Below are 14,122 nucleotides of genomic sequence, written 5' to 3'. Positions count from 1 at the left end.
AACAATTGTTAACTGAACTATTGACATCATCCAGCCATCATGGTTTATTACATGATACATGAATATTTACAGCCTGAAACAGGACATGCATCGTGTTCATTTGTTTTCACATAAATGACAAACCCCAGCAATGAACTGGAACCTGAAGTGACCAAACCCAAACATCATTTGTCAATCCCGACAGGTCCCGTCAGACTTGGATCAAGTATTCATCCCCTAATGCTGACACAGATAGAGCTGCAGTAAGCTAGCATCGACCAATATATTGTGTTAGGTGATTTTATCAGTTTACAGAAGCTCAAAAGTCACATCAGCTAGCAATGATTTCATCATGAAAAACATTGGGCCTCATGCATGAATTGTTTGTACGAGCAGATGTGATCTTAAATTGTTTGTGCAAAGAGTTTAAAAGTTATTCTTGCACTGATCAATTCTAAGAGTGACCTCGACCACACCTGAGCCATTGCACACAAAAGCCAAATCACATTTTGTGCTGTGAAATGATGAGGAAAAACGCATTTATTTTCTGAAAAATGTTATAAAACTATTTGCTCATTTAGTAATTTAAATATTTACACTTAAAGATGATCAGGTTACTGAGAAAGATTCTTCAAAACCTGAGTGACGTTCTGGAGCTTCAACTTAGATCAGAGAAATAACAATCTAATCCACCTCATCTGCATCAGGTACTCACCGCTACCAGTTTCCTGGTCTTCCAGAAATAATTTGTAGGTGTGACATATCCCAGTCCACTGTTTAACTGGTATAAAAACTGGATTACTCCCAAACGGACACATACATGGACAGCTGTGGACACCACTGACCCACTGTGTGCTTCTCAAACTTCTGCAGTTAGTGCCAAAGTGAATCCAGTTTCCTGGATTACGTGGTGTACAGAGTCTTAAACATGGCGGCTCTTCTCATGTCCGATAGAAAAGCTTCCTGTTTTTTTGCTGTCCAGTGGCATTTCTGCATTGTTTTCGTTGTAGTCAGTGGCTTGTTGGGTTGTGGTTTGCACACGGCACTTCAGTCTGCTTCCCTTATATGGACTTCTACTTTTTGTCACGCACATCCAATTTAAGATCAAATGTGATCGATATGCGCCGGTGCGTAAGAACTGATTGGGCTGTCAGTGCGTGTTTCATGAATCCTAGGATTTTTGTGTTTTCCTTTTACTTTGTTTAAATAAAAATATAAGAGAAAATAAGAAAACATTCATACCCAATCACTATTGATAGTGTAGAAACCAAACCAACATGGGCTGTGTGTATTTTTTTTTTTTTCGCAAAATACTCATCTCTTCAAACTCCTTTTTTTCACAAACAAATGTTCTCCCATATGTTTTTGGTTTTACTGAATAGTGTGCAGCTGTAATGGTGATGGCACAATGTTCATCTGTGGATGTCTGGGTCTCAATATTCTCTCAGTGAAAAGCTCCATGAGCAGGACTCACCTCATTATTGACATTACAGTATATGTTTGATGTGTTATGGAGGACAGTGTTTTACCCTTTATTGCCTTTAAAGAAGCTTCATTGTGTGGTAGAGAGACATTGGCTGTAAATGTATAAAAAATGTCTAACATCTGTTTCTTTTTTGGCTGATTGTTATTAACAGAGCAAAGTGGAGCTTTATTTTCACATGAGATGAAACTGGAGAGTTAACGGGGCCTTAATGACTGATCAGTAAGTGCTGTCCTTCAGGAATTACACCTGTTTTGTGTATGCAGTGTACTGTGAAAGCAAATGATGATTGTGGATTTAATTGTTGGGATATGTCGTGTTTATGCAACCATAGCACGAGCAAAATTACCTTAGGCGAGGCCGGTGGGAGGTAATGGGAGGCCATCCATCACGGAGCTGAGGGAGAGGGAGATTGCAGGGAGAGAGCGGGGGGAGCAGCATTACCTGTTCTCTGTCTTTGAAATATGGGGAGCTGGACAATGAGTACAAGCTGGAACGCAGGGACCCCATGAATACAGGAGGAGATAGAGGGAAAATACAATCATACTAAAAGCAGGCATTTTTCAGGCAGCCGGTGGATGTGATAAAGTATAAAGCCATATTTATAATGGAAATGCCAAATATGAACGTCTGTTTTTTTGAGGTGGGATTGTATGAGGTACTCATCCATAGTCAGAAAATGGCGGTCAACATGCCCTGAGCTTGAAGAAGCAGTAGGAGTGCCGGTGTAGGAAGCTAAACAATGTATTGCTGTGAACAGGGTCAGCAGCAAAATGTTTTTTAGACACATAAAACAATCAGTATCAGTTTAAAGGAGAATCAGCGATCAAGGGAAAGTGTTAAGTTGAAATATTTGCTTCATCTTACATGAACACTACAGCTTTTGAAAATTCCATTCTGCACCGCCATAACCATATTGTGCGTCAGTTTCATGTTAGAGTTCAAATTATATTTGAAATTTTCCTGAATGAGTAAGCGTCTGTTTATGACTCACAACAAATATTAATAAACCTGTAGAAGGTGTAGATGTTTATAACTGTTAAATTGACCAAATTGTTAATGGAGTTTGGCAGGCAACGAGACAGGCAACCGCTTAACTCATCATCCAGAGTGTGTTATTTCAGAGCAGTAGGATTTTGTTTTCAGGATAACAGGCTTAACTTTACACTGACAGACAACTGACAGTTATAAACAACTGATCAGCTCACAGTGGGGGACTCGTCCTCACTTATTATTGTCAATTTACAGGGTTGCACATATCCTGCACTCCTGCGGAGCTCCTGCAGAGCTCCTGCAGCCTGCCTTTATTCAATATTAAACAGGATTACAACCAATTTAATATAGAGTCTGTAGCTCCAACTTGCTGTTTGGACTGCAGTACTAATTTTTGCATTCACAGTGGCTACATATTGCTCCTTTAACTGCACATTATATATGTAGAATATTTTCACTACTTTACCTTGCTATCAGAAGCTTTTTCTGATGGGAAACTGTCATTAAATAAGCCAGATAGTGCTCTCTCTAAAGCAACCAGATTCCTTTTGCAAAAAAGTATTCTACTTATTTTGAAGAACATGGGATGTGCTGTTCTACCACTCCTTAATCTTTATAAACAAATATCTTTAGGCAAAGGATACAATTTTTTTCATATACAGATATTTGTTTATAGAAATTACACAGCGGTATAACCAGCAATTCCCATGTTCTGCAAAGTAAAATTACTCTTTTTGCCAAAGGAGTCTTGTTGTTTTGAAAAGAGTGATATTTGGCTTGTATAACAGTGGTTTCCCATCAGAAAAGGCTTTCTGACATCAAGGTAAAGTGGTGCAAAGTATTCTAAATATAGCATACACTTGAACTGATATTGATTTGTTAGGTGTCTAAAATCTGTTGTACAGTCCAGTATATTGCTTAGCTTCAGTGTTGGTTCTCATCTCTGATTCTCCAAACTGGGGGCGTGTCAACAGCCATCTAATGTAGGTAATGCAGTGACTATGGGTAAGAACCTCATACAACCTCGCTTCAATTAATCCAACTGTCCCTTTAATGTCAGAATCACTTTCTGACAGCCTGAGCTGAACCTGCGCTCATTTGTCTTGGTAATATCTGTCAACGCCAAAATCGGTTGTCCTTCATCATTACTTTCCTTTGCTCCACTTGAAGATAAATGATGATTCATTATTTCCAATTAGACTCAGAGGAATCCATCAATACTATCTCTGCCAGCCAGAAATATGGGCACATGACCCTCCGCTCCGAGCAGTCACATTTCAGGTCTCAGCTTATTTGTCCCCTACCATCACTGTCCTCTGTCTCTTTTCCTGTCACTCTCGCCGTACATCTAAAGCCTCCACGTTCACGTTGTGTTGTTGACTATTTTTACATGAGGTGTCAGTGAATTATTGATACGCTCTCCTGTTTTCATGAGCCACTATACATGGAGTTGCCGCTGAATTATTGAGCAAAACTCAATATGAGCACAAGAGTCGACTGAAGACATACAAGCAGCTCACTCTGTAACATCTGAAGTATGCGAAGCTGCGTCGCCGCTCTGCAGCTCCCGACGCTTTTCACTGCAGAAGTAAGGGTTTTACACCTTGTTTTAGCTGCTGAATGTGTTATTTCTGTTCTCCTCGGCTCAATAAGTTCAAAAGAAAAGACAAACTACACAACATGTGCACTCAGGGTTCAGTTTACATGTTTCAGCTGGATGATAAACATGAGAAAGTATCCATGTAGGAGGGCATCTGGCCTGACATCACCAGAGAGCTGACCTGATTAACACTCTGCATTCATTACACTATATAGCTTTGAACTGTGAATGTATTTTTTTTGTGCTGGCAGAATTATAATTGATAATTCACTATTATTAGCCTGTGATATTACCAGTGGTATAGTTCATAGCTCCATGAAAGCCTCTTAACATATCAAGCGCAGGCTTAATGTGTTGTTGGAGGCAGTTAATCACGTGGCCATGTTAGGATGCATGAACAAGAAGAGAAATAAGCCTAAGTGCAGTTAAGCATGGTATTTATGTGCACAGTTGAGTGGCCATTACCTCTCGGGGGTCTGTGTGTGCATACATGTGGATTCAGAGTGGCAGTGGGATCCGTGGGTACTGTAGGGCAGAGAAGTGCAAGGAAGTGAAAATGCACGAAGCAATCAAGGAGCTATCATTTTTTTAGCACCTTCGTCTTTTTTAGAAAGCATCCAGTGACGTGAATCAGAGAGTGTGTCCATTAAGTTTTTTCTTTTCTTGCAGAAAAGTACGGGCAGGGCACTGGGGAGTGCTGGAATTAATTTGTAGATTGTCATTTGTAGAATATTTAACGTACGTATGTATTTTCAGCAACACACTTGAAGATAATATATGGCAGTAAAAATGGTCTGGAATGTTCATTCATGCTAATTTTAACTGAAGTGACTGATCACTCTTTAATTCCCAAGATTTATTGATAAGGCTTATTGTGAAATGGATCGCAATGGTTTGTCATTTTTAAAAAGTGGGTCCCTGAAAAAAAAGTGTAGGGTGATAAAAACACATCCTGTTGGTTTGTGAAAATATCGATGCACTATTATGTGATATTATGTTTTGTGATACTGTATGGATTTTCATAAACACTCTATTGCGATTTTTATTTCATAGTTTTCGTGCAAAGATTCATGTCAGTGTTCTGATTCTCTTCCACTCTATCAGAAAGAAGTAAACATTTATGTTGAATATTTTTGCACAATAAGTAGTGCTATACTGTTGAAGATTAAAGTGACTGTGACAAATATCCTATCTAATAATATAATTGGTTGTCTGTAAAAAAAACAGATGACAAAAGCACCTTTTGGAAAAGGTCCAAGATTTACAAATAGAAGCACACGGAGCGGACGCACAAAAAGTCTGAGCTCTCTGAAAAACAGTTGCTGGGCGCAGTGCTTTTTCTGTAGCTGGTCACATGTGCCTCATATGCTTTTTCCTTATTGGGAATGACTGGAAAAATATGCTGGTGTGATAAACCCTAAAATTAAAGGCACATCCTTATGACCTACAATTTGGGCTGCAACTATTGATTATTTTCATTATCGATTAGTCTGCCTTTATTTGTTTATCTGCTTCCCTTGCCCAACCAACAGTTCAAAACCAAAAGACTCAACAATGAAACGATTATCAAAATAGTCAGCAATTAGTTTTCTTTTGATCGACGAATCAATTAATCGTTGCAGCTCTGCTGTAACTGGATTATTGGAGCTTCCTTTTCTCTGTTTCTGTCCTTCTGTAATTGTTCCAAAAGGCTGTTTCTGTTGGAGAAAGAAAATCGTTGTCCTTTCTGAACTCAACCTGCATTACAGAGCAGCAGTGCACATGTAAGAGTGAATATATGTGATGTGAGGGTCTTTGCTTGTGTTTGAACAGAAACGCGTGGCACATAAATGAGTATTTTTAATTGTTGTGATAGTAAAAGGATTACCTGCGGGCTTCACACGCCGTTACATTGCTCTGTCTGAATGTGCTGTGCGCTCTCCCTGAGAACGGCTCTGAATTCATTCACACGATTAGCGTCCGTGCACGGCGAGCAGCGGCGTCTTAATCCCTCTCATCATTCCACTCACAAACACCATTTTCCTTCAATCAGTTTCTGGCTCCGCCATCCTGCACAGGCGGCCAACTGTAATCTTTCTCTTTTTGTTGAATTCACTGAGTCAGTCGGTCTGTCTCTGTGATGTTCACACTCACACACCATTCAGACTGAGCCACACTAATTCAATAATTCACATGAATGTGAAATGCTTAAGGACTAAGCTGGGAGATGCTGCATATTAATGTCCCGAAGAGACAAACTGGGGGGACATTTGTGTTAAATGGGGAAAATGTCTATAAATAAATGTGAACGTTTGGTACAATTACTACATTAAATACATGCTGAATGCTGGAAATTGCTGTAGAGAAATAACCGCATCGTTATTCAGTTTCGGATAAGCCAGCTACAGTTAAATGATGAGACTTTCTATCCGGGTATTAACATAATGAATAATGAGTTTTCATGGGGTGGAGAACAGAGGCAAAAGTAAACTGGAGCAACCGAAGACCTTAAATAAACCCAGAAAAAAAAGATCACACATTGAATTTACAGTCACATGACTTCACTCTGTCTCCTTCCAATAAACATCCACTAAAAAGCGATTACCAAGGTTTGGAGGGTTCCTTTAGCAATGTATTCCAATACAATCACTTATTAACTATTACAATAATGTAGTCTGTAACCTAATCCAGGTATCACACTACTAAAATAATGTGACTTGATATATAATATTTTATATTTGTTATTTATTAATTGTAGTTGATCCTTCCTTTGTTATGCATGAATGCACATTTAGATTAGCGTTAATTTTGGAAATTGTGCAAATTTAAATGTACTCAAATTTCAAGTAAACTAAACTTATTTAACCGTCGTAAACTTATTCCAGTCTGAAGCCGTTTTTACAAACATACACCATCCTGATCACCAGAATCACCACCTACTGTTCCAGAGTATTTTTCAGGTGTAGTAGCAGTAATCGTAGTTTTGACGGGTCAGCTAGCTCAGTGGTTCTCAACCACTGTGTGAAACACCGGTGGTAATCGTGGAGTCTCCTTACCTACATTTTTGTTGTTATTCTGATTCCACTTTTCAGAACTGAATCAGAAGTTTGCAAGAAATTAACTTTGCTTTCTCTTTCTGATATGTTTTCCTCACTTGATGCATACTGAGTCCACATTTTGAACCAAATGTATCAATGATGTTGAAGCAGAAAATAAATCCACGGCTTTTTGAGTGTCTATTTCCTATCCGGTCTCCTGTTGGAATGCTTTATATGAGAAACCATCTCACCACAGAAGTCATTCCATGTGATAGCTAGCAAAATTGGCTCGCTGCTTGGTTAAGCACAACACTGAGGCACAAAAATGTCAAAATGAGAGAGTTTATTGTCCAATAGGGGTAGGCTGGTGGCTGACAGTAATCAACCACTGAGCCCTCTACCACTGTGACATCTTGAGCTTAAAAATTTCAGGTTGCGATGAAGCAGTTCCGCTGCTGACATTAGGGCCGCACGATTTGGTAAAAAAGTCATATTGTAACTAGAACTGCGATTGTGATTGCAACTGCAATCAGTAGTAATGATCAGTTTTGCATTACAATTTTCTTGTTCACTGAAAAAAAAATCCAGTTAAAACTATAGTCTGAGACCCGTTTTCAGTATTTACTTAAAAAAAAAAGAAGAAGATGTGATTAAGTAATTTTTCATCCTTAGACTCATTGGCCTTGGCTCATTTTCTGAGAGGAACATATAAAAGTGATGTTAGATTGTGGGCATCATCATATGCCACAGCAGTAGACATCACCCAACCGTAACGTCCTCTAACTTCTCATGTGCAAACACTCTCTGACTCTCACAAACACTAAATGCAGTTTATTTTAAGGCAAAATACAGGCTATGTAATGTAAAAACTATTACCCACTTCAAAATGGCCCATATTTCCCCTCATGCCTGTAGTGCTGGACTGAGTGTTTTGTTTAGTTTGCTTTTTTTGTGTTCCAAAATTCAAATGTTAGGTTTTGTTAGTGTCTGAAATGTGTCTGTTCAGAACACTGTGGAATATTTTCTTTAGTTTCTTTACTCCTCTGTGACAGTAAACTGAATGTCTTTGGGTTGTAGAAAGGAAAGAGTTTTGAGGATGTCATCTATTTATTGATTAATGGAGAAAATAATCAACCAATTAATCTACTATGAAAATAATCATTAGTTGCAGCCCTGGAGCTCTGTTTTACATACTTTTGAGTGCTTGTCACTGATATTGATTGACATGAAGGGGCTCCTTCCCTGCTCTAACTCTGTGCTGCTCACTTTTGCTCACTTTCTTCATATCCTAATTACTTACCTCTGTTGCATATATTCCAGTACTCCCCAAGCCTGGTGACTACTTATGTTAAGTATCCCCGATTCCGGTTTGGATCTAATTTGTATTCACTATTCTACTGATTAATTGATTTGAGCTCACTTGGAGAGCACAATCAGACCAGGCTTGAAGACGTGATGATGGAAGTATTTTAGGGATACACACACTGCATTATTCATTTGACTTAAAAATGATGATAATTTGTGGTAATTAAAAGTGTGCTGGAGACGCTGGTGAAGTCTTCCTCAGACTAATAATCACTGTGACATGTTGCTTGTTTAGTTTGGCCTGTGGAGTGTTTTTTTGTTTGCTTAGTGGTTTAATTTATTGTTCATTCAGTTATTTTGGTTTGACTACAGCTGTTATGGTCGGAGCTCTTTACTGATGTGTAACTGAGCTGCACTGATCACAGTCAAACAGCACATCTAGTGATGTGTTTTTACTTGGATGCTCTTTTTTTTTTTTTTTTTTTTTTAATTAAATCAAATTTAACTTTAATTTCCAAATGAGGAGAAACTGGAGAAACTGACTTATGATCTCAATCATAGAGACTGAAGACTTTTGAAACCTCTGGATTCATTCTGACAGAAACTGTGTTTGAAGGGCATTACTTTATGGAATACTTTATCTGTTTTTACTGTTTATTTATTTACTGTCATTCTTGTACAATTTATGTATACATATACATTATATATGTACACCACAGCCATTGTTGGTTTGGAGTGAGATTTTTCTGTTTTATATATACGTATATATTTTTTTCTTCGCCGATATTGTTGATGTTAAAGGGTGTGTTCGTGGTAAAGCGTGCGCCCCCGTCCTCTGCAGTGGCTGCCAGTTTGACTGCTACCTGCAGCACAACAAAAATGTTTAAAAAGGGTGTGTTTGTGTTTGTTATATTAAAAAAGGGAGCAGGTAGGATACATACAGCCAAAAAGCACCTGGGACTCGAGTCTGTGACTTGGAGAATGTTGGTTATTCTACTGAGCTGCGTGACTGGGGTCACATATTGGGTTCTGTGATGTACCATTATGCATAACATAATGGCTTGGCACAATGTCATACTGCAGTAGCCTCTTTGAATGATCATATACTAAAAAATTAATCAGTTCTGATATTGTATCCTAATAGTTAAAGATGTGATGATAATACAGTACATGCTTTGAATTTCTTTGATATGGGAGAGTAGGAAAAAGTAAAAGTAAGAAAAGCCAGTGAGTAAGTTGACCCCTCATTTCTATCAGGCTGTGATGGATGGAAGCACATGGGAGTAGATGTATTATTTTAAACACACACACACAAAAAAAACCATATTTGTTTGAATTATTTCTGCACATCAGGTATAATTTATTTCTAAACGTGTATTACACTGTTTGTCTAAAAGTTGGCTCATCTTACCCCACTCTTCCCAATAGTTATCAGATGTTCTAAGCCAACCAGATGGCACGCAGTAGATGATAAAAAATTCATTACAAGCATAAGAGACTGGAGACTTGAGTTGGACTGATGACCAAAGACTTGAGATTTGACTTGGAAATCTCTGACTCCTACATGCAGTTATGATGAGGAAAACACAGTAAAAGACAACAATGTATACAAACATCAATGTAACTCATAACAGAAAATGTCTGTTCTGAGTTAAATCGTCTTAGTTAAATCAATTAAAATGAATATTAATGTATGAAATGTACGTCATTATTAATGCAAACTGATTCGAGTCATAACAGATCCTCTTACATGCAGCCATGAGTGATCAGTGATGCAGTATTACAGACATAACATGATACAGGGCATTAACTGCATTATTTACTCTTGAAGATTTTTTTTTTTTAAATAAAAACATAAATGCTCATCTCCCAATGATCTACAGAAACAGTCAGTGCCATAGAGTACAGTCAGGTCATGTAAGCTGTAGTCTCAGCTGTATGATAGTGGTGATGGAGACATGAGTGGACAGGCTGAGTCTCTTGCTGATGACACGTGTTGTCACCGGACTGATGACCAAGCAAAGCGTCCCGTCTTTCGCAGCATCATGTCAGTCAGACGCACAGCGGCTATGCAGTCTGTAAGGTGCCCTCAAACTACACAATACCATGACATCAATCTGTGTGTGTGTGTGTGAGTGTGTGTGTTTGTGATGATGATAAGGCCACATGTGAAATATGTTTCCACCATAGGGTCTGTGACCATATTTGTTCTGAAATTCAAAGATGTTCAGTTATGCTGGTGCTTCTTTCATCTTTTGCACACAATATGTTACACTGCTTAATATGCATTACATTCTTTTTTATTGTAATTATTCACAGGAGGATGATTAGCCCTTCCTTTTTTTTTATTGTCCTTGAGTTCTATTCATCTTCTGGGGACAAAATCAAAGGACAGATTTCAAAGGAATCTCCAAACCCTGCATCCTTGAGCATCCTCCTCTTCTGAAGTCTCATACATCAGGCTCATTGTTTACGTAGTGTAAACTGAGCTGCTGTTAATCTGATGTTCGCTCATCCCTCTCATGGTGTGGCCAAAACACAGCATGCCTCTGTCTCTCACTCTCTGTCTCTCTCTCTCAGGGGTTCTGCCTTTAACCATCTGCTCTCCTCTACAGGCCATCAGGAGAAGCATTTAGTGTGCAGTGTGCGACACTGCTTTCATTTTCACACCGCGCAGTTTATGACTGCAATATTATCACCTGACTGGAGGTCACATTTCCAATATATAACACAGACAGGAGAGCAGTGTAGCAGAGCCATAACAGGTGCAGAGGAAAGACATCTTGAACTTGAAAGCTGCAAAGCTGGACGTGTGCTGTACGATTTGAGCCCGTTACTGACACGATTTTTGAGATGCAAAAGAGTCTGACTGAATTCCAGCTTTGTTGGGTGTCACTGGGTGTTGACGTTGGCATGTGACCATGTCCCAAGTGAAACATCCTTGATGGATGATGACATCATTGATGGGAGAAGGGCAGAGTTTAAACTGGACTTCTTTTCCACTCCACATGTCCAAAACCTGGAACAAAGATAACTGGCTAGCTACACAGAGCAAGCTTAGCTAAAGAAACAATAATAATAACAGGAGGATTGAAAGAAACACTAAAACAAAACAAACAAAATATCAAAATTGTGGCCTGCAGAAAAGGAACAGTTCAGGTTCAGTTATAGAATAATGAAGGTGTCATAAAAACTTGTCAAAAACAGAACTTCACGTTCATGTTACAGTGGTTTGGGGCTCAGTGATGATGACTGTCAGCGATCAATGATGGGATCATTCATCAGCCCATCCCTCGTTGTCAGGTTCTCACACAGTTGAAGCAGAGCCAGGAGTCAGTTCCTTGTGATCAGAGCCTTTTTTTCGTCACTGCAGCTACACAAAGGATCAAGCAGAGTGTGACAGCAGAACGTAGCTAGCTTCCCTCCAATTCCCTCTCCTCTTCCTTCCACTGTACAAAAATTAAGCCAAAATCTTCTGGACACAAGACCTGCCATCTTGCGCTGGACACATCATTTGGAGCCACAGTGTGTGCGTTAGGGTTCAGGGTTGAAGCTGCACTTTCATAGTCCCGCCCACACACCCAGCTACATCACAAGCAGAGCTCAGCTGTCAATCATGACATGAAACACCCTTTTTATAGAACTGAATAACTCATTTAAACACACTTGACCAACCATCAACGTGATAAGAGCCTAAAATGACCAAAAAAAACATATTTGAGAAATATTTATTTGACATGTACTTTGTTGTTTTAATTTGGCCCTTGTGCTATGTATTAAAATGAAGAGAGTGTGGTTTATGTACTGCAGCCAGCAACCAGGGGGCGATAGAGATGCGTTGGCTTCCCTTTTCGGGTGCTGTCATGTTGTCCATGTCTATATATGTCAATAGGAAGGCACAGATGATCAAGGCAGCATGTTTCTGACTTGTTATCATTATTGCTGGCAAGCAAATTTCCACGGTCATGTGTGGAAGGCAACCCAAGATTTGTGAGCACTGTTTCTTGATTCTAGATTTTTCATTCCTCTCCTCTCCCATCTCACTACCACAAAAATACTTGTAACCTGTCCCAATCCCATGACAGAGTTAAAAAAAATCTACTTCCATCCCAATTTCAGATGAATAACTTTCATCCCATCACGCTCCCGTCAGTCCACAGTCAAGTGCCTGAAAAAATGTGACCTATTGTTGTTGATTGATTCCTGCTCCTGCCAGTGCCTGTTGACTTTTTGTCCTGTCCCGTCCCAGTCCTGTGATTAAATTGGCTCCCATTCCGCGAGAATCTTGTGTCCCGCAGGATTCCTGGAAAAACGTCAATCCCTGTTGTGGACATTGTCCAAACTAATTCTGTTTTATAATGTAACAGTGCTGTGGTTAAGATCTGGGACCGAAAACACTTGGTTAGGGTCAGGGAAAGATCATGGTTTGGGTTAAAACGATCCCTCTTGCAAGATCTCTTTCCACCTGACTCAGGGCTTTCAAATGAATCTTTATTGACAACAGTCAATGGCCATAATGGTCCACAGGAGTCAACAGGCCGGTTTATTTTCTACTTTATAAGTACAATGCTCTGGTGTCTCTTCTTTCACTAAGGTGTAAAATCGCACATCTGCATGATACAAACTTACTACATCCACTCGTTTACTACCTTGTTCTCATCCCTCTTTCTTGTCAAAGCCATTCAGCTATAATAACCGTCTCAGAGTGCTGTGTGTGTGTGAGAGGGGAGTTTCTGCTACCATCCAGCAAATGGAAGTCTGTTAAATTGTTGATGATACAGAGATCCACAAGCTTGTCCCCTGGATACATTTATGGAAAGTAGGACAGTGGTGAGCCTGAGAGTCTCTCTATCGCTAAGTCTCACCCTTTTCTCCCCACTTCTCTCTCTCTTTGTGTGTCTTACAGGCCAGTCCTGCCCCGATCATCGTCAACACAGACACTCTGGAGTCAGTTCCTTATGTGAGTCTGAATTTTTGTGTCTTTTTTTTAATGCACCTATTAGTCTTTTCGAGTGGAAGATCAATTCCTGCAGCAGAGTAAAGAGAGCAGGAGCACATTAAAACAAAGAATCAGTCTTTCTCTTCCTGCTCTGCTGCTGAGTGTGAGGTGAGACATTATGTGCGGTGTATTAGTACAGTTTGATTGTGTAACTTATCTTAGTTAAACAAATGAGGTCGCACTGCTGAATTATTGATGTTTGTCATGAATAAAAGACCAGCCAAGACTTTCTAAAGACCTTCACCTCGAGTTCTTTTCACAGTATTTCACATCAAAACTAATAAATGAAGCTGTGATGCAGAGCAGACGATGAATAAATAACAAATGCTGCTCAAACAGGGATTTGCCTCCAGGAGTGGGTGTATCTTCCACCATAAAATTGTCACAGCTGGCAGTTGTGATACTAGCTAAAGATGTTTTCTGATTTGTGAAGAAATGAAGACAGGAGGGCATCTGTCTCATCCAGAGACTGTTGCCTTTTTTTTTCTGCCAGACAACACTCGGTCATATCATAGAGTTTTGACCATAAACTCAAGAGACTAAATCATTCACAGTGGAAACCTTTCAAAATGATCTACTGCTTATATGGATCAAAAAGAAGAAACACTGCTGTACAAATGCTGTTTACATAATTTGCTTCTACTCAAAAAAATTAATTAATTAATTAATTAAAGACCCGACTTGACTTTGACTTGGTATCCATGCCTTGAGCCTTGACGTATGGGCCGTCCACACCAAGGACTAAA

The 14,122-nt window shown here is 39.3% G+C and overlaps 1 protein-coding gene across 24 annotated transcripts in view; it reads left to right on the top strand.

The window, feature by feature from the left end:
* The window catches only part of dlg2 (discs, large homolog 2 (Drosophila)), a 279,866-nt gene that overhangs the window by 194,604 nt on the left and 71,140 nt on the right, over nt 1-14,122 (top strand). For all 24 annotated transcript variants that reach the window (XM_084730723.1, XM_084730746.1, XM_084730741.1 and 21 more), the window contains one exon: nt 13,284-13,337. In XM_084730723.1, coding sequence (XP_084586849.1) covers nt 13,284-13,337 — 54 coding nt within the window. The remainder of the gene's footprint in view (nt 1-13,283; nt 13,338-14,122) is intronic.

This window comes from Lutjanus erythropterus, chromosome 11 (genome assembly GCF_056507025.1).
Source record: "Lutjanus erythropterus isolate fLutEry1 chromosome 11, fLutEry1.hap2, whole genome shotgun sequence".
NCBI lineage: Eukaryota > Metazoa > Chordata > Actinopteri > Lutjaniformes > Lutjanidae > Lutjanus > Lutjanus erythropterus.
This window is presented reverse-complemented; position numbering and strand designations above follow the sequence as displayed.